We start from the raw sequence: 27,060 nt of genomic DNA, 5'->3' as shown, positions 1-27,060 counted from the left end.
TTCTGCTCATTTTTAAATGGGACACGGTTGAATGCATTGGTCAGTTAGAGACTAGAGAGTAGAGGGCAAAAGTTGAAGTCAGAGGAGAGAGAAAAGATAACTGAAGGGTGCAAGTCACCTATGTTCCCAAGGCAGAAGATTAAGAACACCTCAGTAAATGAATGGATCAAAAAACTATGGTTCATTTACACAATGGAATTCTATGCAGCAGAAAGAAAGAAGGAGCTCCTATTCTTTGCAACAGCATGGATTATGCTAAGCAAAGTAAGCCAGGCAGTGAAAGACAAATACCATATTATCTCACCTTTAACAGGAACCTAATTAACAAAACAAATAAGCAAGCAAAATATAACCAAAGACACTGAAATAGAGAACAGGCCCACTGACAGTGTCCAGGGGGAGAGGGGAGGGAATTTCAGGGGAAAAAGGGGAAGAGTTTACAGGAACAAGTTTGAAAGACACATGGACAAAAACTGGGCAGGGGCGGGGGGGGGGGGGCAGGTAGAAATGGGAGGGAGGTGGGGAGCCTGGGGGTGGGGGGCTGGGATGGGAATAAAAGACAGAAAACTGTACTTGAACAACAATTAAAATTAAAAAAAAAAAAAGAACACCTCATCTTCCCACAGTGGTAGCTTGTAAGATTGGAACTATCTCAGCTGTTTTTAGATCTGATTCACATGTATTTGAGTGGAGGAATTTTTTCACAGTCTCTTGATGTTAAAATTTAACCAGCATTAATAACATGGTAAAATAGAAGAGCAAATGTGTTCAAAGATCAACAGACTGTAACTCTGGAAAACTATCTCAAAGCCAGCATAATTAAAGGCTTTGCGAGTTGATTTTTTTTTAACAATTAGATATTTTTAATTAAGTAACCCACTATGTATCTTTCTCTCATCATAGTTTTCTTTGATTTTAGCCTCTTTCCTCTTCATTAGCTGCCAGAATGTGCTTTCTTGAAGGCTCAGCAGTTGCAGAAGACAGAAAACTCATCTGGGATTCTCCTGCTGTAACTGACACATTCTTCTGATTAATTACACTTGTATGATGTTTTTTGTTAGGTAGTTTCCTTTATGCTTCACAGATCCCCCAGACTGGGCTGCTATTATTCCTCTTTTCCGAAGCAGTCATTGTGCCTGCTCACCTGGTGAGGCGGGGAAGAGCCAGGTGTCAAGTCAGTGCTCCTCCACCCCACCGAGGTACCCCGGGACCCTCTCAGATATCACTGGGCTGATCTGACCAGCCAATGTGGCAAATGCCATATGCAACCTTTCCTGAGGCCATGGGAAGGCTTCCTGCAGCTAAGATTTGTGTGGGGTATTGTCTAGACAAATACCACTGAAAGTGTGGTTCTCGCTTCATCAGCTTCACTAGGAGTGGTTTAGAAATGCAGATTCCTAGGTCTCACTGCAGACCTCTGATGTGGCGTATTATATCTATGCTTTAACATGCCTTGCATATGTTTCTGATATTCACTACGATTTTAGAACCACTACTTGAGAAAATTTACTTTAGAATGGCATTTCTCAAACAGTGTTCCACAGAAAACTAGTGTCCTGGGAACCAGTGGTGTTTCTGGGCGTCCCTGGCAAGGTCGAGTGAGTTTGGGAAAAGCTGTGTCTTGAAGGTGTAGAATGCATGTTAGTGTGTAAGTGGAACCTGTTTATTTGACCTAGCGAGGCCCAAACACCTTAGATTATAGAGATTTTTTTTGGCTAGGGAACTTGCCAAAGTTTCCAGGGGATACTGTTCTAGGCGGAAGTGACCTTAGGACAACTCAAGCATATCCTTCACTCCCTGTAAGAACTTGGAATGAGTAACTCTCAGTGGTAATGTTAGTTCCGAGCTTTTAAAGTTCAAGTCTGCCATGAAGCTCTGAAAAAGCTTCAGGGTGACGCCAACAAGTACAATCAAGTAGATGTGAACCGAGCTGAAAATCGCATTGTATGGAATGAGTGCTTTTAATTCTAGAATTAAAATAGGCATCCCTGTATCTTCTTCAATGAGACTGGCTTCAGGATAGTATTACAATGTCTTACATAGCACTTGATAAAGTGTTAAGGGAACATATGGATACCACTTACATATTCATGGATTTTCAGTCACTTTGTGAACTTTTTTACCTTCTCATTTGGGACTTTTTTCCCTTTATATCTAAAATGACTACAAAATAGATTTTTGTGGAAATTTTAAAAACTCTATCAAAACATTCTGGGGATGTGATAATGCCCCGTCCACAGAAGTACATGAGAGCACACAAAACACTGCACGTTCCATTGACTTTAGTGCTGCTATTAAGTGAATCGGTTCTTGCTTGTCTCATGATTAGGATTAATCTTCTTTAAAGTTTGTACATGGAAAAAAATAAAAAATAAAATTTGTACATGGGTAGAAAAGTGTTACTTTTTAAAATACATAAAGGGCAGTAAGCTAATCATAGGTATCTGTTAAGTAGGACAATCAGAGGTGAAGAATTAGCATTCTGTCTTTTGTGTGTTCTCGTCTGCATTCAGCTCCCTCTGTGGGTTTCGTAGTCAAGTGCTGCTTCTTTACAAATGCTCTCTTCCCACTCTGAAGTCTGCTGTACCTCTGGAACACACTTATAATATTCTGTACATTAGGGGAAAAGGCAAATACTATAAGTTTGTGTTCTGCTAACTGTAGACATTTATTGCCCTATGAGTTACCTATCTTTGTAAACACCTGTGTTCCGCCATCTCTTACTAACTGTGGTAACAGGGAGGGAGACATCCAGAAGAAACGCTTATTTGTACTATTTCAGCCAATCAGTGAATGTAAAGCCCACATTGTTGCCTTGTTATAACCCAATCTCCTATTAAGTGGAAAAATTATCTGTCTTGAATTTCATCCTAGCAGGTGGAGTTCAGCTAAACCCCTTCTGCTTTTTCATTGAATTCTAACTGTAACACGACCCCACAGCATCGGCCCCAGGAGTGGTGAGGTGTGGGTGTACAAAAGGCTCCTTAGTTTTTCCATTATTATTAATCTAAGAGCCTTTTACTTACATGTGTGCTGTATTTGTTTAGAGACTATAGGTAATATTATTTAAAAACTGAGTTTAATAAATACTTAACCACCCCCTGCAAAAAGAAAAAACAAAACAAAATAAGAATACCTCATCCTCGGAAATAGCAGGTCTGAGATTCAAGGCTTGGAAACACACTCAAAACTCAAAATCACTCTGTTGGTGTCTACCTCGGGCCTGGCTTTTGGACAATCACCTCCTCCTAGACCTGTGCTCTAAAACTTTCCTATAAACAAAGATCAACACCACCATCCTACATAGAACACTTGTCTACAGAAAAACATCACCAAAAAGCCAATGCCCCCAGCTAAAACCAAAAAAATGAGGTCTCAGAAAATAATAACCAGAAAAAGATGCTGTGTATTCAGCCACCTAACGTGTACCATTTCATCTCAAGCCCAAGAACAGTACAAGTGACAGAACAGTGTGTTCTTTGCAACTGCACACCACAAACCCATGCCAGCCAGGGGATGGAGGGATCTGGCACACATATTTATCCCTTACACTCCTGCTTCCTACAGAGAACCTCATGCGCTCAGCCTGCTTGTGGATCTGAGCCCAATTAATATTCTGGTTAAACCTGGAAGAAAACGGAAAATGATTTCTTCCAATGGTAAAGCATGAGGGATGTACAATCTGTCATCTAGAATGTTACTCATTCAAAATTATAAGCAGTCTAAACTATCAAACATAATTGTAGTTCAAGGATTATAATAGAATTTTTTAAAGGAATGAAAATATTTCTTTCAAGCTGAGCTGAGTCTAAAATGTTAATCTTCTTCTTTCCAATTTATACCTTTTCTTGAAACACTGACATAAAACTGATCAAGATTCTTACTTATAGATGTCAGCCTAGACAACTTATTGAATTTCAGTTAAAAATCAGCATGGTGGCCAGCATGTACGCCATGTGAAATGCACACTTGCTCGCCAACTGTGTGTGATACTCAAGCACTACAAGAGTCGCTTACTGAACTGAAGCAAACCGAGCAATTAAAATGGGAAGCTGAGAAAAGAATGACCACCCATGTGCAAGGGCTTACACTGATATGGACATACTTCATGGGTCCAAACTGTCAAAATAGGGAATATCTATAAATAACTAAGGCTACCTTAAAACAGTGTAATTGAAAACAGGAGAATGAATACTCAATAATCCTTCACACCACCTTTTAACTCTGAGGTTACAATTACTAGTCTCGGCATAGGACCGAATATAACTACACTTGAATTTGAAAAGACATGCTTCGGGAATGGTTAGGAAAAAGGACAAGGAAACCAGACCTTTTTATCTAGAAGAGAACCCTGACAAAGCAGGAACACTACCTCTGCCATGCCAATGAATAAGACTGTTATTTGAGAGACATCACTGCACCGATTTGAACGGCTTTTTTCTTTAAATTCAAAAAGAGGAAAACAACCTAACTGTGGTAGGCAGGATAACTGCTCCCCTAAGGAGGTCCATGGTTTTTCCCCAGAACTTGTGATGATGTTACAAGTGTGATAAATTAAGACTTTGAGGTAGGGGAGATGCTCCTGTATTGCCCTGATGGGCCCAGTCTAATCTCAGAGAAGCCTTCCAGCTTGCAGTCAGACAGAACGGCTCTGGAAGCTATGCCTGTGAAAGAAGGGTCAGAGAGGTGAGCTGCTGCTGCCTCTGAAGACTGAGAAAGAGGCCACAAGTCAAGGAATGCGGGCGGCCTCAAGAAGCTGGAAAAGGCCAAAAAATGATTCTCCCCTAGAGCCTCCAGAAAAAAAAATGTAGTCCTGCACATACCTTGATTTTCATGCAATGAGATCCACATTAGACTTCTAATATACAGAGCTAAAGATAATAAGATTGTGTCATTTTAAGCCAAAAGTTTGTGGTCATTTGTTACAATTGCAACATGAAACTAATACACTAACAGTCCTTTACGTAATAGAATAAGACAATGTCCTCAAAGCCGGAAATGTCCCTAAAACAAACAGTTGCCTTTAAAGCTAAGGTGACACACCTAAGGCAATCAAAGAGAGGTTTTACAGATATCTAAAGCAACAGACTCAGGAAGTCTCGTTAAGAAAAATAAATTCTTTGGCAGAACAAAAACAGCTTAATACTTTGAAAGGAAAGCCTGTAGGACACTGGCTGGCGCACAGGTACAGAACCGAGAAAGACGACTCCGGAAAGCGTCCTCCACAGGGAACTTACGTCCAGGTTCTGCAGACAGTACCAGCAAAACGTGTGTTTGCAGTTCTTGCACATCATCTGAGCACAGCCCTCATTGCGTTCGATATAAACCCGGCAAACTGGACACTGCTTAATGGGGGCATCCGCATCCGTCCCAAAGAGGGCCCTGGAAACAAACGGATGAGAAAAGATATGGTGAGGATGGAGAATGCTGCCTGATTTTTTTTTTTTTTAAAACTAGAGCCACAAGGGTGTACACTAACCAGAGCTGTGGTAAGAGTGGGCTGGATATAATTAATAGTTAAATAATGCTCTTCTAGACTCAATTTTCTGGTCATCAGTGGAATTCCTAGGGCTCCTGATGGGTAGGTTGTAAACTCTTTGTTATCTGTGCTTAATTCACCCCCAGGGAAAAGGGTGAGGAAACAGGAGAGACAGACATTATTAGTTACTCAGATAACTCAGAACAAAAAAGAAGACCTTCATTTATTTATCTTTGGCTTTGAGTGAATTATATAATCGTATTTCCCACAGCTGACTGAATTCATTGTTTTGCCACAGTAGTATTTCATCCCCTGAACACACACTGCCAGAATAAGAAGTGCAAGAAGTCTGTTACACAGCAGAAAAACTAGCTCAGGATCTAATGGGGCACAGACAACCCATCTAATGATCTGTCCAAATAAACAAATGGAGGCAGCTGGGGGAGTCAATAATCAATACTTTAAAGTAAATGCCCAAAGTCACTAAAAAGACTCCAAACAGATGGATAGGCCAATAAAGGGTCACAGGCCAGAGGGACAGAAAATAAGGGGGGAGGTGGGGTGAGAGGGAAGGCTGGGTGAGCCACAGCACTGGGTGTACTTCAGCTGTTCATCCAAACCACACCCGGCACAGGGACATCAACTTCACAGAGTTGTACAAACTGTGATGGAGTTGGGTACTTCCCAATAACCTTATATAGATAGATAGCAGTGGGACACTTACTACTTTAATTAGCTCCCCTCTTTTTCTCAAATAGAGAATCATCCCCTAGGGCCTGAGAGACTTGATGAGATCACAGGGATGCCATGTGACAATGTCAGAACTCAGTCCTTCTCCCTCTGGGATCTTTACATTGTCCCATGATGCCCGGGGACCTCCTGGCAGTGGCAGTGAAAATGTAGGCGGTACTGGTAAAAGGGCACAGGCCTGCCACATACACTGGATCTGTTTTCCCTCTTGATTTGTCTGGTCTCAGATTCAAGCACAGTATCATAGGCAGGTAGCACTGCTATTCCTGAGAATGCTTCTACACACTCTTGAGGGCACTGGGTGACTAAGCCAACCGGACTACAACACTGGTATTTCTGTTCTCACTGATGCAGAACAGCCATAGCCTCAAGCAAAGCAAGAGATCAAACAGAAAGATCTCTCACTCTGGGCCCTGCTGCTGCCATAAAAACTGTCCCTACTGAAAGGCACAGGTTTAATTGCTTCTCATCACAACTTGGCACCATCTTTTCAAAGCATAAAGTATTGACATATAAGCTCTTTTCCTGTAGTACCTATGAATTTAGCACTGTACTACACTGAAGGACTGTTGTTTCCACTGCTGCATTCTCTCCGATATGACTGGCACACCTCATGAGCTGGCAATTTCCTTAGGTAAGAAACTAGTTTCTGCACACTTGGCAAGCATAAAGAACGAGGTATGTCAATAGCCGGCAGGTATGGTACCCAAGCAAATCGCTGTGGACAAGCTACGACTTCCGGCTGAGAACCAGTGGATCGTGTGACTCTCTAACTAAAGAGAAATCAAAACTGATACAAACTCTAATTTCAGCAGTACCTGAAAGACTTTCCAGGGAAAATAACTAAAATCTCCCTAGAGATGCTTTTTGGCTTATTCTTTGTTAGCAAAGTACTGCAGGGAAATAATGAATTGCTGAATTTCATCACAAGATAATTCCTTCCCCAAGCAACACACTTCATTTTTCTAAGAAAAATATGAATAATCCCAAACCCCACATTTTCCTTCTTACCCGTGCTCTGTTGGCAAGATGACAGGCTGACTGTCTCTGCAGGAGCCCTCAGGATGCCAAGCATCCTTGCAACACGAGCAGAACTTCAGGTGGCAGGAAGGGCACTCCACCAGCACAGGCTGTCCCGGGTCACCTGCTGCAACGGGGCACACTGTCTGACAGTCCGCGACAGGACACCATGTTCGGTGGGGGTCCAGGTGAACTTCTGAAGTGTAAAGAAAGAAAATGTGATGGTCTACCTGTCTCTCACTCGAACTTGAGGCTTTCTCCTCTTCATTTAGTCTCTTGCACAAGCTAATATTTATGGAAATTTAGTACAACCAAGGGCAGTGATTTCTTCACAGGGAATCCAAACCTACAAGGTCACTCAGCCTCGCCACATTTCCCAGAGGTGGTACTAACAGGACAGGCCATGTTGCCCCTATAAACAGATAAGCCGTGTTCTCATTAACCAAAATGTGCTACTCTTTTGGAATATTTCTTTCTTTTAAGCACTCAAAATACGTAAAAATCTCAAGTCCTTTCTACAATTATTTTGGGTACTATCTTGGAGGAAACTGGACAAGAGAGGAAACTGGATAAGAAGTATCTACCAAAGTGAAAGAAAAAAAATTCACAACAGATTTCATCCTCCAGACACTGAGACTAGGTAGTGAGGTTTGCTTTGCTATTTAGAGAGAAATTATTGAAGAAACAAATAATTGAGGGGCCAAACAGTGTCTGGTATGGCTTAGCCAGAAAGTTAGAGTAGCTGTTAATCTGGATTCTGTGCTGCCCTACCAATATGGCACTTAGAGACAATTTGAAAGACAGCCACATACTGTAAAACAAGAGGCAGGAACTTTCACGGGCCATAAAACATCAGTTTTGTCCGATACCTCACTGGCTAGACCCGAGTGGCGTGAAGGAAAGAACACAGGGCTGGGGGTGAGTGGCTGTCTCTCTATTCAAAGCTTTACAGACCTTGTTCAGTTTTCCATTTTCTATACAATAACAGGCCTCATGTTCTTGTCATGTAATATGACCTTTTAGGGAACATATCATGTAAAAAATAATGTTATTTGAGGGGTAAAATAACTCTTTTTCCTCTGAAGCAATGTACAGGGTGGGGCAAAAGTAGTTTTGAGTATGTGAAACACAGTTTATTCTTGTACTATTACTTATTACATTAGGTGCTATACAAACAACTCTAAACCTACTTTTGCTCCACCCTGCACTTTGCACATTTTGAACTGATAAGGCTCTAGCTTTAAATCTCCTTAGGTCTGTGATTCTTCAAAATTTCTGCTTGGGAGACAAAGAAACCCAAAGGGTGGTGCACAAAAGAAAATGAAAGTATTAAATGTAAGCTTAGCTTTAAAGGTAATAATTTCTTCGGGGGACAAAGTCTGAAATGTTCCAGCCCACATTAGTCTCCACTAATGTTTCACCTAGAAAATGCAACATTTCAAGCTATGGTTATAGGTTTTTATTTTTAAAAACATCCTTAAATATATTTTCTTCTTTAATTCTGGGGGACAGGAACTGGAAAATGATGGGCCAAATGTAACCAAAAAAGGAAAACTGATGATTCATAGATCTTCAGACCCTACGAGAGATGGACCATGGAAGGTCCCTCAGACTTTGGGACGGGCTGGTTAGACACTCAAGGGACAGTGGCACGCCATGCACCAAGGTCTTACCTTGCGTTTCCAAACCATTTATGTTTTCATCCAAACTCTTATGACCGTTTCAACTACTAAGCCCAAAGAAATGAAGGCTGGTATATAACTTAGGGCTAAGGACTCTCAGGTCAAATATCTACTTATTATCCATTCTAAATAATAGGTCTTTCAAAGTCTGATGATAAAGGTAAGTCTGTATCTTAGAACCATGAATAAGCAGCCAACCTACACATGTGAAAACTTTCCCGTTTTTGTCAAAATAATGCAAAAAGAGAGACAGAAAGATTTACATATGTATTAAAGCGGTCCAATTTTACCGGGAGCTAAATGAGCAGAGGGAGACTCATGGGAGTTTATTTGGGAATAGCAATCAATAGCCCAATCACAGATTATGATGATAAAGCCTAAGTGTGATGAGAAGCCACTGAAGGGAAGGGTCATGGTATGATTCTCATTTTCTGGACATTACTCTGGGTATTGTAGGAAGAATAGATGGTAGCAGCACAAAGTAGCAGCACAGAGGGGGTTACTGTGAGATCCAACCAGTGGTGCTACACTGGATTATATGTTAGAAGTGAAAGTACTGAAAATTTGGAGCATATTTGAAGGGCAAAATTGTCAAGATTTTCCAGTAGAAAAGCAGTTGGATAGAGTCATCCCAGTTGACAAACACTGGCTAGAAATATGCCTGGAACATAGTAAATGTAATTGAATAAATGAAAGGAGCTACATAAGAGGGAAAATTTGAATCTACAGATAAATTCCTTTGGTAATAAAAGATAATGGACACATTAGTGCTAAGATTCCATATTGTTCTGCTCTTTATTCAGACATTTCTCGAGAACAGCAATAACTACCCAGAAAATGTTTCGTGTTTGGGTTTTTTTTTTTTTTAAGAGCACCTTGGAGTCTCCTGGAGAAGAGCTTTCCCCAATGGAACAAGAATCCAGACATACAGGTTGGGCCTGGTCACACAGAAAAGGCATTTGTCCTTTGGATTACCGTTCAGCTCCAACCCTAGGGGACTTATAAGTCAACAGAAGCTATAAGAGTTGTTGTAGTTTTTAATTATTATAATTCCAATATGCCAGAAATAGCACAATTTTTCTTTACATACCCCAGGTAATAGTGTTCCACAAAAGAGGCCTACACACCAGGTTAGTAGAAAAGGAAGAAATGCTGCAAGGGCATCAGACATTGGCAGCCCTGGCAGCTAACAAGACTTTGCAGAACACAAGCCAAAAGGGAACAGGCTGCTGGAGCAGGTGGTGGCCAGATCCCCAAGCGCGTGCAAGAGCTGTCTTCTCCCCACTCTCACCTCCATGCTGACAATCTGCCAGGAGACTGAGGGGAAGGGGAGTCCCACTGGATTAATGGGGGATTTTCAAAACACTTCTTATTACTATTGTGGTGAATTCAATTTTAGAATTGAAATGGAGCTGCCACCTCCTCCTGGCAGCTTCTGGCTTAGCAAACAAAATGTACACTCATCCAAAACATTTAAGGTCTAGTTTCTTTCCATTTCAAATTTATTTTCCAAAGTTAGGGGGGAAAATGAACTAATGTATATTCAACTCATTTCTTATGCATCGGCAATGACAAAAGCTTCATGCTGCTTTGAGATGGGGAGAGGTTCACAAATCTAGAAAAAGGAAAACCAGGAGTCTGTGTAAATCAGCCACCAACTAACAGTGCCCAAAACACTTTTAAGATGAACATTATTTAAAAGTGATTAGTTGTAACATACTTACATCAGAGACAGACAAAGTCAAAGACTTATACTGGAATGTACTTATGAAAATGAGAATTGATTACTGAAGTAAAGCCCAGTGACTATTTGGTCATAAAACTCTGCTTGTTCATGTAATATTTGCAATGCAAAAAATGCTATTTAAACTATCTTTTACTTCTGTAATCTGACAATTATTGAGAAGTAGAAACATTCTAAGAAAATAAAACTTCCATGAAACCTAAAGACCATATTTGACACCAATGAACGTTTGCAGTTTTCAAAAACTGAACTCCAGGACCCTTGGTTTTCCCACTTGGAACTATCAGCATCACTTATGCTGGGCTTGCTTCTTATTCTGTAGTATATTCTCTTGCCTCACATGAGTGGTTTCCTGCCATGCTCTACCCTTATGAGGCTGTGCCCAGAATGATATCACATGAGTTTTTATTATTGTATTTTTATTATTGCACCCAAACTAATTTAATTACCAGCTGAAATAAATCAAACTGTTTTAGCTTTTATGACCCACTGCATTTTTAATTACGCCAAAGTTAATTTGCTTTCTGGTATCTCAAAGAACTATGGTCTTCTGAAGGTAGTTAAAATACAATTAGATTAAGCTGATCAGAATTAACATCTGCTACAGGAAATACACTCAAACAGAGGTGGCCATCGGCAGAGGGATTGCTCTCAAAATAGCTGAAGCGAACCACAGAATTTCAAACTTGGAAACAACCTTTCGGCTTAGCTAGTCTAACACTAAGCTATATTAGTGGGTACTAAGTTATATTAGTACCCACAGAAGTTAGAAGATTGCACAATGGAGTTATGTTGGGATCAAGCTTTTATTACCCCTAGAAAACCATTCACTATGTCAAAATATAATCATGCTACTAAATGGAGTTTAATTTCCACTATCGCCATGGCCACATTTTTTCCTCAAAGCAGCAACTCTAAATGCATCCTCTCAGCAAGTTATGATCTCCTTGGGGGTGGTCAGAGAACGTGGATTCACACCTATAGGAAAAGTATACTATATATACTGTAGGAAGAAAATGGATGTGCTAAGCTGCCATAATGGAATTAGCATTGATTATCAAGTTTCTATATAACTCTAGAATCTAGGACAACAAAGGATGGAAACATGCCGATAAAGATTTGGGCTAAGTCAAAAAGAACACAGAAGTAATATTGTGCTATACACTCAGTCCAAGGTACGAGCTCGATTCTGGAAGATGCTTTCTTAGTTTAGTTCAGAAAATGGGAAAAAATAAGATTTAGTGGTGGTAATGATTACTAGCAACAACAATAACAATAACAGCAGTGATAATTTACTGAACACATACTGTAGCTAATACACAAATATTTACTCACCCTCTACAACAGTCCTATGATAACCACTGATTGTATCCCCTTCGACAAGTGAGGAAATGGAAGTACACACAGGAAGCTGTGAACACTTGACATTGTGCCTCTTATTCAAGTCCCCTTTAGAAGTTTCATCCTACGTGCTATAAATGTCCTTTCCCAAAGACATTTTAGTTTTTCAAAGGAAAACTGAAACATCTAAAGGGCACTGTTTTAGACTTAAAACTGACCACCAAGAAAGAACAGGATGGTAGAGGAAGCAAGAAGATGAGGAGAAAGTGCTATCATCCGAAGGCATAGGATAGCTTAGGAAGGAAACCTTCGACTTAACCACTCACCACGAAACACCAGAAAAGCAGGCTCAAAAAGGAAAACACACGTGCGCACACACACAATAAGAATGGGCTTATGATCAGCACCTATGAGAAGGAAGATGGCTAATGAGAGATGGGAGATGTTAAAAAAACCCAAAAACCTGCACTACCAATAAGGTCATTAACAATCACATTCTGGGACTTCTACCAAGACGGAGGCATAGGTGGAAGCACTGTGCCTTCTCACACAACCAATCTTAAAAACAACAAAGTTTCAGCAACAAAAATGCAGCCAAACCACAGAAAAGTTGGACTATACGCAAGTCTGACAACAACGAACCCTTCAGCCAAACTGGTATGAGGGGCAGAGCCAGCAGCAGAGTGGGATGGGGCAGGAAAGATCCCACGCTGGACAGACCCTGGCATGTGACCCAGGCGCACCAGCAGCCAGGGGTGGATCCCAGGTGTGGAGTAGCACTTAGGGCTCAATGAGGTGGACTCACTGAGGGCTGACCATGGTCACACATTCGCGCGCAGATAAACCAGTTAAGAAGCGAGCAGCCAGACGGACCGTGTGGGCCCCAGTGGTGGGAAGCCGCAGAGGGGACCTATTGTCCCTCTCTGACCCTGCCCCCATATACAGCATCACAAACCAACGACCTGGGTGGCCCTGCCCTGGTGAACACCTCATACATAACAGGCATGAACAGATCAAAACATGGCTCAAGAACAACTCGGAGCCCCAGAGCCCATAAATCTAAGTGATGAAGAAATAGCCAAACTTTCAGATGCACAGTTCAAAACACTGGTGATCAGGATGCTCACAGAACTGGTTGATTTTAGTCACAAATTAGAGGAACATATGAAGGCTAAACTCATTGAAATGAAGGGAATTGCACAGGAAACCAATAGTAATGTAAAGGAAACTGGGACTTGAATGAAAGGAGTGGACCAGAAGGAAGGAAAAAAATGACCAAACAGAAAAGGATGAAGAAACAAGAATTCAAAAAAATGAGGAGAGGCTTAGAAACCTCCAGGACATCTTTAAATGCTCCAACATCCGAATTATAGGGGTAGCAGAAGGGGAAGAGGAACAGCCACAAGTGGAAAACTTATTTGAACAAATAATCAAGGAGAATTTCCCCAATCTGGCAAAGGAAACAGACTTCGAAGAAATCCAGGAAGCTCAGACAGTCCCAAAGAAGTTGGACCCAAGAAGGAACACACCAAGGAACATCATAATTACATTGGCCAAGATTAAAATGAAGGAGAGAATCCTAGAAGCAGCAAGAGATAAGGGGACAGTCACCTACAAAGGAGTTCCCATCAGACTGTCAGCTGATTTCTCAAAAGAGACCTTACAGGCAAGAAGTATTCCAAGTCATGAAATCCAAAGACCTACATCCAAGATCGATCTATCCAGCAAAGCTTTCATTTAGAATGGAAGGACAGATAAAGTGCTTCTCAGATAAGGTCAAATTCAAGGAGTTCATCATCACCAAGCCCTTATTATATGAAATGTTAAAGGTACTTACCTAAGAAAAAGAAGATAAAAAAGATGAACAGTGAAAGGACAGCAAACTCACAGTTATTAACAACTACACCTAAAACAAGAGCAAACTAAGAGGACAGCTAGATCAGGAGCAGAACCATAGAAATGAAGATCACATGGAGGGTTAGCAACAGGGGAGTGGGAGAAGTAGGGGGGAGAAGGTACAGAAAATAAGTAGCATAGACTGTAGATAGAAAATAGATGGGGGGAGGGCAAGAATAGTAAGGGAAATATAGAATCTAAAGAACTTGAGACACGTGTTCATGAACTAAAGGGGGGGAATGGTGGGGGAGGGCTGTGCAGGGTGGAGGGGAATGAAGGGGGGAAATAGAACAACTGTAATAGCATAATCAATAAAATATATTTTTTAAAAAAGAATCACATTCTTACCAAAAAAAAAAAAAAAGATCACCAGAAGACCCCAAATACCTACATAGAGAGATCTGGTGAGACAAAACCTTATTGTGGACACAAAAGATGGGGTGGGAGCATTTGACCAAAGACAAATAAAAAAGTGAGATGAAACTCAGAGCCATACCATAAATGTTAAGACTTAAAATGACAGGAGACTTGTGAAAAATATTGAGAACCAAAGGGCTTTCAAAGAAAGAGGAAACCAGCATGTGGAACTGCACTTAGCCCTTAGTGTATGACAGATACTCGCTACATAAAAAGGAGATGCTGAATACATAAGCGAACATGGTATGATTAGCAGATGCCAGGAGAAGAAATTCCTATTTTACTCTCCTTCTTTATGAAGAAGAACGCTGTGGCACTTAAAACATTTCTGTGTGTTTCTAATCACCAGAGGATCATACAACACATTAGCCAGAAACAGACACATTACCCTACCAAGGAACTGAAGCAAACTGCCATTAGAGTAAGTAAAATAGGGTTGCCAAAGAAAAAGCAGTTAAGGACTAGAGATGGAAAATCTTAACCCAATTTTTAAAAAATTCTTTTCAAAAAGTAGATTCTGGAAACAAGAATAAAAAAAATCTAGCATTAGTCATCAGGCACGTGCTTTGAGACCCAGCAGAAAGGAAAGCGGTAAATCACTAACACATGACAGAACTAATGCCCCCTTTTCTTTGTGAAGACTGGGAGACTGACTCAGAAAGGGTGAGCCACACACACAGCAGCAGCCAATGGAAGTCATGGACAGATGCAAAGTGCATTCTTAGAATACCCAATCAATTCCAAATGATGTTTCTCTGTTTTGTATAAACAGGGATGATTTGGGCCCATTCCTGTTCCATAGATTTTTGTCCTCAGAAAGACTCGGACGAAAACAAGGACATAAAGGGCAAGCTACTCACATATGTAACATAAAGCAGAGGATGATTAAAAAAACACCGGATGACAAACTCAAAACTGAGAAGAGAACTTGGTAGTCAGTAAGAATCGGCCAACACTAACAACAATTTTTATAACGAAGATATAAGGCAGCCACTAAACTGATTCTGCATTTCATCAGAGCAACGGCCATCTCCACAGTTCTATCTCAGAGCCCAGCCAATGAGTTTCACTTTTTGCCACTTAGTCATTTAACCCATTCAATACAACATTGGTAGTTATTGCATCCCAAGATCCTCCTCAAAGCAGTTTCACATAAAATGTTTTCATGGCACAGACCTCAGAGTCACCTAGCTAGTAAGTCTTGAGTTTGAGGTGAATATGAAGTCTGTGGGGGCAACTTTTCCCACACGCTCCCTCCAACCGCCACGGATAAAAGTAAACAGGACAAGATATGATCTGCTCGAGGAGGAAAGGTGGCCAGTTTCTCAGGGGAAACAAAGGCCAGGAGTGGCCAGTTTCTCTGAGGAAAAAAGGCCTCAAGCCCCTTCCTCCAGAGGCTTTTATTCGGTTGTAATACACAGGTATACAGGGTGGCAAGGATCAAACAGTAGATAGTCTGAGTCAGAGTCTGTCAGGAACAGAGTTTTAGGGTTTCCTGCTCAAACCCTTAACATATGAATGAAAGCACTCTTAGCAGAGCAGATTTCACAGGTTTATCAGGAAGTCTTTGTGATGCCAGATTTTTCCCCAGGACACACTCTAGCAAGGCAAGGAGCTGCACCCCTCCCCATCAGGTATTCAGGCTTAAGGGGATTAAAGCCAGGAAGCACTTCTCCCAGAGAACGTGGGGACTCTGGCTATGTCAAAGCTGAGGGGTGAGAGTCCATTGCTCTTTGTTGCAGCCCCCGAGTCCTTCCATGAAGGCCTCCCAAGTGGTCGTGTCTGGCCTAGGATGCCCCTCCTCTGAGGGGTCTTACTCACCAGGACCTCCGACCAAGCTTTGGGGGCAGGGAGGAAACTGAGGCAGCATTTGCTTTCAGAGACAAGCTTTGTCTCCTGCGGCTCGCATTCCAGAGGTCCTTAGCCACAGCGGGTAGAGTTACAATTCCTAGAACCAGACAGAGCGGTCCACAACAGAAGTCCACTATGCAACAATGAGGTGTACAATGTAAAGTAACCTGATCAAGTAAATCCCATTATACAGTACTGTATTAACATAAATTTACCCTTACTTGAAATGTCTATTTTCTAATGTAATTATTTATAATGGATGATAATAAGGAATTACAGGATTACAAATTCCCTTCCAAAATCACCTAAGATCAAAATGTCTCTGGGTCTCAGGTTCCTTTTTTATAAAATGAGAAGGATGAACCAAATGGTCACAGGATTTAACATACATACTTACAAATTTAACATACTTCCATACTTAAAATAATTAAAATGTCTAGTTAAACTTATAATTAAGTTACAGAGTTTTACAGTTTGACAGTTCCTCTAAAACTAAACACAGAATTACCACATGGCCCAGAAATTCCACTCAGAGCTATGTATGTGAAGGAACTGAAAGAGAGGATTCAGGCAGATGCTTGTACCCCAGTGTTCACTGTGGCATTATTCACAATAGCCACACGCATAAACAACCCAAGTGTCCATCCACAATGAATGGGTCAACAAAATGTGTACGTCCGTACAGTGGAATGTTATTTAGCTGCAAAACAAAATGAAGTTCTAACATATGCTACAACATGGGTGAACCTTCAAAACATTATACCAAGTGAAATAAGCCAACCTAAAATGAGTGAAATAGTAAATTTTACATTACACATATTTTACCCCAATAAAAATTTATGTAACTTAAAATTTTTTGATAGATTAGGAAACTTAGGCAATTTGATCCTAGGCAAGTTTCAATCCCTCCCATTTTAATTACTGTATCTATAAAAAAGAAATAATAAAATCAATTGTCAATTCATAGGAATCTATTGTAGGGCATCTGCAGAGTCCCTGTGAAAAAAAAATAAATCCCATGTATGAGTAAGACTATGTGATCACCTCACAATGCATAAAAGCAGAGATATGCAAGACCACCCACAAAGCACAGTCTGGCTCCAAAGCCTGCTCAACTTGACTGTAACAGATTGAATACATTATCATATCTAATGAAGAAATAAGCCAATCACAAGTAGGGATGAACACTATAAGAACATTAAAAAGTTCCAGTCACAAAGCGAACTATAAGAGTCTTAGCCAGTGATTTTTTACGGGTGCCTCACCTATGGCAAGGCTACTCCTACTGTCAAGATGGATATGGACTGAATGCATGCATATCACTAAGTGAAAGAAGGCAATCAGAGAAGGCTGCGTAGTGTATCCATAATGGTGTACACATACCATTACAAATTTTCTCAAACCCATAGAATGTACAACATCAAAAAACAAAAACAAAAAATGAATGTGGTCAATCAGCTTCCAGCGTTCTAATCCCACTAACAGAAAGACAATTGTAATATCTCTTTCAATATGAGAGTATTTCCTGTTATGATTATCTCATCTCAGAAAAAAGGGAATGGAAGATCACTGAATATATTTTATTGTAAAAGATGCTACTCTGAAGTTATCAGTACTTTTATTACCAACAACTGTTCATCTTTTGAACACTAAACACGGAAAGCACCCCCAGGAAGTGCTTTATAAGTATTAATTCGCCTTAATCCTCGTCCCAACCCCATGGTGCAGGGACTATCATTATCCCCATTTTATAGATGAGAAAAATGAGGTGCAGAAATGAAGGAACTTGCCCAACATCATTCGGCTAGTAAGTAGTCAAGACTGCATTCCCACCCAGGCTCTTAAGCATTGCTCTTTTAATTAAACTGAAACTTTAATATTTATCTACGAGAACCACCTATAGAAAGCTTTAATTCCTGGTACTATCAGAATTTGTGTAATTACAAAAAGGCATTTTAGCTAATAAGTATGTCCCTAAAAGGTAAACAATGAGGAATAAGGCCTAAGAGAAGGAGCAGCGGAGTGGGTGTGGAGGAGGTCGGTGGACACGGGAGAAGAGAAGCATGTGTGGGCAAAGGAATGCTGCAAACAGGCTGAGCTCAGGTTGCTAAGGAGGACTGCTGAGTTTACAGGTCTCACCATTTAAGAAGAAGCCTGAAAGTCTAACTCCTTTGACACTCTCCTTTCAAAAGGTCCAAAATCATGCCACTTGCTACCAACCACATCCATCCACGAGTGAATAGTTAAAATGTCCCTGTTCCAACAGTCATTTATTTTTATAGTGGGGAACACTGTCGTGAAGTGGGAGAATGGTGGGGCAGCTGTTTGACCCCGGTATCTATCGTCTTTGGCTCTCATATCCAATAAATCTTCACCTGATGTTACAATGCTCAATCTAATCAGCCCAGGTAGATGGAATACAGTGGGCCAATATAAACTGCCTATCCTTAATTTCTCTAGTTAGCTCAGAATCCATGGGACAAAATTCATCACACTGTATTTTTATGATGAAACTTAAAATTCACCTGACTTTATTGCTTCTGATCCTATGTTCAACAACATTCTACTTCCTAGCCTCTTATTTGCAACTTCGAGGAATCTACTACAAGAATTTTTTCCTAAATTCCACCTTAATCTGTCAATATTATAAATTTAGTTAAGTGATCCACCTGTGAGAGATGACTCTGCCTTTGGCTTGGGGGAAAAAACAAGCCTATGAGACCGAGTCCGACCTTGGTCCTTGGTAGTAAAAGCCGCGCTGTGACTCCCTGCAGGTGCGTGCTCCCACTCGCACGGTCCTCTTTCTTTTTTCAAGTAAGAATTATATGTCAGGATGTTGCAAAAATTAAATGAAATATAGGTAACTGTGTTTACTAAACTTACTGGCAGGTGATAGATAAATGTCCACCCCCCTCCACCGCCTGCCCATGCTCATCTGCAGGCTTTATTATCCAGATTAAAAAGTCAGTGATCAAAAAACTGCATGGTCATGCCACGTTAGTTTATTTTATATACTCAACAAGACTACACCACTCCTAAAAGGCCAAGGGGAAATAATTTTTTTTCTCTAGTTCTCAGATACAAAGAAACAGACCATTTAGTTCATGAACATGTTAGGGTGCAACAGGAGGAAAGGGCTCCTAAAAAAAGATCTAAGAGAAGCCAAAAAAAGTTAAAAATACAATTCCTATAAACCAAAAGGCAGAATAACTAAAAAAGCTATATAAATTACCCCAAATCCAAAGTCAGAAAGAAAATTGGTCCAAAACATTGTAAATGTCATTCAAATAATACACTCAGCCATCACTATAATTTTAAAGGCAGTACAAAAAGAACTTTTGGTAGTACCAAAAGAACAAATGATAAATATTATATAACAAGCAGTAAAAATGTTTGGGCTGATTAATGTTTTAAGAATGATCTCCATGAGTACAAAAATTCAAAGTAAAACCCATTCTGAGGATCACTTTTCTTTGTAATAGTATTGTTATTATGAAACTATCCGACTTTTGCAGAACCTCTCTCACATGAGCCAAGTTAAAAATACAAAACAACCAATATAAGGAAAGTTCTATTTCCTGCTAGTCTGTATTTTTTTCTGGGTGAGGCTGAGAACATTGAAATTAGGTGTTGCAATTAGTTTTCCCCTCTCTGAGAACTCTTGTGGCTTTGTTGACAGCCCACAGCTGCCTTAATCTTGCATGCAGGTCGGTGGAGAGATGACACATGTAAAACCGCATTGAGCATTGGGATAAAAAGGACAGTGCATACATACCTCGCTCAAATTTTAACCGCTGATAAAGCTGAAACTGATCCACAGGTACCAAACAGGCAATCTGAAATCAGACACATGATGAAGATGAGATTTCAGTCAATACGAGGCCCGAGCCAGCAGCCTTTTTTGATCTCTCCTTGTTTGGCTTACTTCATTGTCTCTATACAAGCTGTTTGCAAACCCCTTTGTCTACCCTGTTCATGCAGTAACACAAGCACCACACCCACCTAGTTCAGCCCCCATCGTCTGCCACAGCCAGGAGTCGTTCAAGGTGCAGTTACAGAATGCACTCATCACCTTCCACTCTTTGAGCAGCAGCTACTAAGACCAGGCAATGAAATCTTTGAACTTCACAAATTATTTGTGGTCATATATGAAAGATGCTTTTTCTCTCTCTTGATTCATTTGAGAAAATTTTTAAGATTATACTTCTAGCTTCAGAACCCTTCCATATTAAGGTCAGGTAGATAGATAGTGCCTCCAAACTGTGAAAACTTCATTCGTTACTTAGGGAATGGCACCTTCTAAGCAAAGTAAAAATCATTATCTTCTGACAAAAATCACTTCACGGGGCCCTTGGTTACCATGCATCATCATCCACATACTGAGAGAAAAGACAGGCCTCCGATGTTTCTGATGGCTAGACTCCCATTCCCACCTTAGATGGCAATGTGATCCCAAAGTTCGTAAACAACAATTCATACCTAACCAAACGACATTTCAGATTGATCATTTTTAAGCTGCATTTTGAAATCAGACGCAGGCAAAGCTAACTGCTCTTAAGCTCGCATTCTAAAAAAATAATAATTCCATTGATTAAATGGACATTGTTTGAAAGATTTGCAACTAGGAAAAATCAAAGAATTTGATATTAGGCTTCCAGACATTCAGCAAGTTGATACAGGACATACCTTGGGAATTCTGACTCATAAAACATTGCATTTTTTTGGAATAAAACATGTCTAGGTGGAATTTTTTGCAATTATAGGAAAGAAGTGTGCTTTGAGAAAACTGGAGTAAAAAAATAACTAAAGCAATTAAAATTGTACTTAACAAATAGAATACATTTTAAAAGGCATTCAAAAATCTAATCCTCCCTCTCACAAAAAAAAAGTATTTTGCAGATGAATTAAGTTTGTTAAATATATGAATAACCACAAAACAGGCAAATTCTGTCTATTTTGAGTGAAGTGTAATAACACAAATTTAATTCAATATAACCTTTCTCTCTAGCTGAGGAGGAAATGGTGCATTTTCATCTGGCACTTTATATAAAACCTCCTTAACAATCACTATAGAAATTATGGTTAATTTTATGTTATGTGTATTTTATCATAATTTTTAAAACTTGATTAGATGTTTATTCTACTGAAAGCCAGTTTTGTTTCATCTGTTATACTACCTGGACCTCTTTCCTACAAGACGAAGGCGCCTCAAATGAAATGCCCTTGGAGACAGAAGGGGCAAGAAGTGAAAGTATGGGAAGCATTAAGGAGTCAGAGTTCAGTTCCTGACTTAGTCATTGATTCATTTCAGGTGGAGGATAAACAATCGAATACTGCTTCAACTTTTGGGTCAAGGTGACTTGGGAGAAAGTATCATCTGGGCCCAACAGACCTTAGTGATATTCTACAAATCAATTTTTAACACCTCCCCCCACCAGAAAAAAAAGCTATTGAAGTTTTATTTTATGGGACAGGTCTGTACTCTTCTTACACCATCTAAAATTGTTTCTGGACAGATGAAGACTTTCTTCAAACCCTCAAAGTCAACCCCTAAAAATTCTGATGTTTTTCAATGACAAGCAACTTATAACAGCTAAGTCAAATACAGTTTATAAAAGACAATGCAAGCCTTGGCTGGTGTGGCTTAGCGGATTGAGCACTGGCCTGCGAACCAAAAGGTCGCCAGCACGATTCAGAGCACATGCCTGGGTTGCAGGCCAGGTCCCTGGTTAGGCGCAGGAGAGAGGCAACCAATCAATGTTTCTCTCACACATCCATATTTCTCTCCCTTTCTTTCTCCCTCCCCTACTCTCTCTCTAAAAAACAGATTAAAGCTTTTTTAAAAAAGACAAAGCAAACAGGAGATAAATAGACACACATGAAATGCTAACATGAGCAATGACAGAGATCGATGCAGTAAAAAGTCAACAGTACAGGTAGACCTTTAAGGTTAAATTTTCATCAGAGGACATATTACTGCCAACAGGAAGGTCAGAGGTCTCTAATATTTTTGCCTTTCCCTCTACTTTGAACCTCCTATTTATTATTTTTAGGTGAAAGGTTTGTGTAGAATTAAGCCTTCATACAGTAAATCAATTTTTCTACTGAAATCTGTCATCGCAATATGTTAGGTCTACCACTTTCCGCCCTGTTTGATACTTCTGGAATAAAGATAAGCCCCTAAATGCACTGTGCTCTTCCCCACCCCCACCACTTAGACCTGCATCCTCTCTAAAGACGTGTTGGCAGCCTATTCATGGGTGCAGCACTGGCTGGACATCTAGGGATACAAATGAGCAAGGGGACACAGAAGCTGCCCTCCAAGAACTAAAATTCCTGGGGAGGTAATACATAGGCATAAGTTAAAAAAAAAAGATCTACTTTATCATGTTATCATTTGTTGGAGTTCACAGATTACAGATAATTTTCTGAAATGTTGCTATTGAAAGCTGAGTTAGATTAAAAAAAAAGATAAATCAAAGTATTAAATTCCCGTTCCACTGCCACTTGGAACTAAGTCACTATTGCTCTAGGTCTTTTGCAATTATAAAACTGGAATAAATGCTTTAGGATGATTACTGAAGGCTCAATCAGGCCACAGGTTAAAGGGCTAGTCCTTAAAGAAAACTGCAAGGAATCAGAAGGGCCTCTAAAATTCATTGTGAAATTAAAATCCTAGAGAATGAGAGATTATATATGAGGTGTCATATGGTATATAATTATCCTCTTCCTGCCAACTAAGGAATTCCAAAGCGTTCAAAATCATACCAGAATGTTCCTTTTTAACTTTTTATTTTGAAATTTGAGACTCACAAAAAGCTGCAACAATTATATGGAGTTCCTAAACGCCTCCCCCCCAACTTCTCCTAATGTTAACATCTTATACATCCACAGTTATTATTAAAATAATGAAATTTTCATTAATACAAAATAATTAGTCAAACTTCGGGCCTTATTCAAATTTCACACGTTGACCCACAAGGACATTCACAAAATGTCCTTCTTTTCACTCCAGATCCACTTTGGGACATGACCTAGCGTTCAGTCTCTTGGTCTCCTTAGCCTTCTCTAACCTGGGGCAGTTCCTCATTCTGCGTTTGTCTTTCATGACCTTGACACGTTTAAAGAGTCAAGTCCAATTATTTCGTACATGCTCTCCAATTTGGGTCTGTTTGATGTTTTCTCATGATTAGGTTGAGACTGTGCATTTCTGGCAAGAACATCACAGAAGTAAAATTGGGCCATCACAAGGTAAATGTCATTTACCTTCTGTCATTACTGGTTAACTTCTAACTTGGTTAAGGTAGTATCTGCCAGGTTGCTCCAGCCTTTGTAATTTTGTAGGGAGATATTTGGAGATTCTGCAGATATCCTGTTTCTAATCATACCTTTGCCCACTAATGTTTGTAGCTACTGAAAATTCTTGCCCACCATAATTATGACTGTGCCATTTGCTTAATAATGATTTTCTATATCCATCTCTATTTGTTCATTAGAATTCTGTTGTAAGGAAGGGCTGTCTTTCCTTCCCCGTTTACTTGCTTACTCAATTCTTTAGATTGATGCAGACTCCTGGCATTTATTGTACTTACTGGGTTCCAATCCATTACTAATCAAATCCATCTTCAAGCAGGAGAAACAAAGATATCTAAGTATCCTCTCTATTATCAAGAGACCACTTCCCTCAATTTAATTACTAAAAAATCTTGAACTTAAAGTTATATTTTGCTATTTTTCCTTTGAAATTTGTGCTAATCTACCTGTTAAACAAAAATTTCTATCTTCTCCCATCCAAGAAAGACCACGTTTCCTCATCATTCCATAAATTATTTCCAAAAAGAGAATTCAAAGAGAAAATTCAGTTTCATTTTAATAAAATAATAGTAGTAATATCAAAATAATAACAACAAAAATTTACTAACTCCCTATCATTACATTTCCTCTTCTGGTAAAAATGAACCTGGGAAAGAGGGGTGTGGGCTGGGTAGAGGTGGCCAAGGAGGAGAAAAACTGGGGACATCTATAATAGGGTCAACAATGAAAATGAAGTCAAAGAATAAACTTGGGGCCCTGGCCAGTGTGCCTCAGTGGCAGCATCACCCCATGGACCAAAAGGTCACAGGTTCAATTCCTGGTCAGGGCACACACCTGGGTTGTGGGTTCAATGCCTGGTTGGGGCACATGTGAGAAGGCAACCAGTCCATGTTTCTCCCTCACACTGATGTTTCTCTCCCTCTCCCTTTCTCCCTCTTTCCTTCTCTATAAAAAGAAAACAAAAACAATAAAAAATGTTCTCAGGTAAGGATAAAAATAAATGAACCTGGAGATACTTATTAAACACCCAGCTAATACTCTGCTGAACATCTCCACTTTCCATTCAACTCTTCTTATAGTGAAACATAACCAGGGAAGTCAGAATGTGAGATCTGTCCGGAAAGTATCCAGCCATGTGCTATGAAAAGGAGATATTTATTGAGGAAGATACAAGAAACACTGTACATAGGACAATGACACCTTGGTCCCCTTCAAAGTAGGCACCTTGGGACCTCACACAGTTCTCCCAGTCACCATCGGCTGCCCTGTCATATTTTCCTGAATCTCATCAATAGTCTGAAATCTCTTCTCTTTCAAAGGTTATTTTACTTTTGGAAAAAGCCAGAAGTTACAGGGCACTAAACCTAAGCTGTAGGGGGTCTGAGTTACCTGGGGATTTAATGTTTTACCAAAAAACTTTGCACGAGGCGTGATGCATAAGTTGGCGTGTTATCATGATGAAGCTGCCAATCACCAGTTGCCCATAGCTGCAGCCTTCTGAATCATCTGAATAGTTTCCAAGGAGGAATGCTCAAGCTTCATGCAAAACCTGATGCAAATTCGTGGCTCTACTCGCTCAGTCATTTTGAACATAATGGCCATCCAGTACACGTGCTCAACTCAACAGTATCTACCACCCCCACTGACCAGAACAGTGAAATTGTCATTGTTCACTCATGTGCATTCCAGTCCACTCTCCTTGGCTGCCAGGCTACACTGATGTCGCTCACGCCGTTCTCATTATGTTAACAGTGGTTGGACTTTTTCCGGACAAACTTTGTACACCTGTGTGTGCCAGGTGCTTTAAGTGTTATATATAACAGTAAACTGGATACATTCACAAGTGAGACGAAATGAAAAGTGAGGCATACCCTGTTTACCACTGTTAATTATGACAGTAATATATGAGTAAGTCCCACCACCTACAATGAAAGTAGCCCAGCCCTGGCTGGTGTGGCTTGGTTGGTTGGAGTATCATCCCATAACTGAAAGGTTCCGGGTTCGACTCCTAGTCAGGGCACATACCTAGGCAGTCCAGGTGTGTATGGGAGGCAACAGATTGATGGTGCTCTCTCACGTTGATGTTTCTCTCCCTCCCTCCCTCTCTCTCTAAAAGCAATGAAAACTGACCTCAGGTGAGGAGAAAAAAAAACACCTAGCCCTGCAAAACCCCCAAAAATAAAGGAGGCAGACAGTAGAGCCCACTTGCTACAGAAGCATTTATGCTGAAAGTGGTATATGTTCCCATAAGAAATACTGATAAATACAACATATATTTCCTTCTTGTTAGGAAAATGAAATGGTTAAAACAGAAGCTAGGGACTGACCTCATGTAAGTACTGCCCCTCAGGTCTGGAAAGCCCAAAAAAGCGGGGGGGGGGGGGGGAAGCCCAGAGTTTACTTAGGTCTGGCCCTTTAAATCGTACCTCTGTTACAGTTGCTTTTAAAAATTAATGAAAAACCAGGCTGGGCATGAAATACAAGAGATCACTATATCTGGAGATGGAATGGCCTCTAGTAGATCATTACAGCATGTCAAGGTTTTGGCAGATCTTGAGAGGTGCTATGACTTGCAAAAATGCTGGCAAGAAAAACAGTACTAGCCTTATGGATAAGTGCCTTATCACAACACTACAGAAACTAAGAATGTTTCCCATCTCAGCACAGAAAATAAGGACTGTATTTCCCAACTGAAGAAAGAAAATGGCACATTTACCCATTCACCTGAGTATAATAAACCAAACTCATGTCCTTACCTACATACTACGCCTCACTCAAATCCTGGCTGAATAAACAAGAGAACGTCATTGTCTGAGAGCCAGATGGCAGGGCCGCTGGAAAAGTGAAGGATGGGGGAGACGTGGGATTCCAGAGCCAGCAATCTTTTCACAGTTCCCTGCAGAGGGCTGCATTTGCTGTTCTTTTCCCACCCCTTCTACGGGGGCGTAGGTGCGGCTTCCCACACCTTTGCCTGCCCTTCCTCCCTCAGCTCATCCAGGGTAGAGGGGACCTGCCTGTGTGCACACCCATGTGACACGGCCAGCCCACTGCTGCTTAGTCTTCTTACATTTGCCTTGAGTTAAACAAGCAGCTTAGAAACATTATTCCCCACTTACATGCAGTTTTTAAACAGATTTTTAAAAAATGTTCTAGAACAAAATTCAGGTAAGAACTTTGAAAATACCTATTAACTCTGGCATAGAAGAGTCCTTTATTCCTTCCACTTCAAAGTTTCATTCTTCCCCAGGCAGCATATGTTGCAGACAAAGGCTATCACTACAGACAGACTCAACCCCTTCCCATTCACATCCTGAAACCACAGTAACAGGAATATGACCACTTTCCCTGGACATCCTCCTCTTTCCTCCACGCCAGCTTTGCACTGTGATAATGGGAAGAAAGAGTGGTAAGATATGGCAAGTGGAGGCACTGCTAAGGGGCAGTGCTAAGGGTCAGTGCTAAGAGGCAGTGCTAATGTAATTCCAGCAGCCTTTACCAAAGCTACCCTCAGTGAACATGCAATATGAGTAAAAACTGGGTATATTTTGCAAATGCAGCTTCGAATT

The 27,060-nt window shown here is 40.4% G+C and overlaps 1 protein-coding gene across 3 annotated transcripts in view; it reads right to left on the bottom strand.

The window, feature by feature from the left end:
• Window positions 1-27,060, bottom strand: part of RNF144B (ring finger protein 144B) — a 74,356-nt gene that overhangs the window by 4,943 nt on the left and 42,353 nt on the right. For all 3 annotated transcript variants that reach the window (XM_053668220.1, XM_053668219.1, XM_053668218.1), the window contains 3 exons: window positions 19,956-20,016; window positions 7,241-7,445; window positions 5,238-5,382 (listed from right to left, as the gene is read on the bottom strand). In XM_053668220.1, coding sequence (XP_053524195.1) covers window positions 5,238-5,382; window positions 7,241-7,445; window positions 19,956-20,016 — 411 coding nt within the window. The remainder of the gene's footprint in view (window positions 1-5,237; window positions 5,383-7,240; window positions 7,446-19,955; window positions 20,017-27,060) is intronic.

This window comes from Artibeus jamaicensis, unplaced genomic scaffold (assembly GCF_021234435.1).
Source record: "Artibeus jamaicensis isolate MK-2021 breed Jamaican fruit bat unplaced genomic scaffold, CSHL_Jam_final contig_482, whole genome shotgun sequence".
Lineage (NCBI taxonomy): Eukaryota > Metazoa > Chordata > Mammalia > Chiroptera > Phyllostomidae > Artibeus > Artibeus jamaicensis.
The sequence above is the reverse complement of the archived record's forward strand: the minus strand, read 5'-3'. Positions and strand labels throughout refer to the sequence as shown.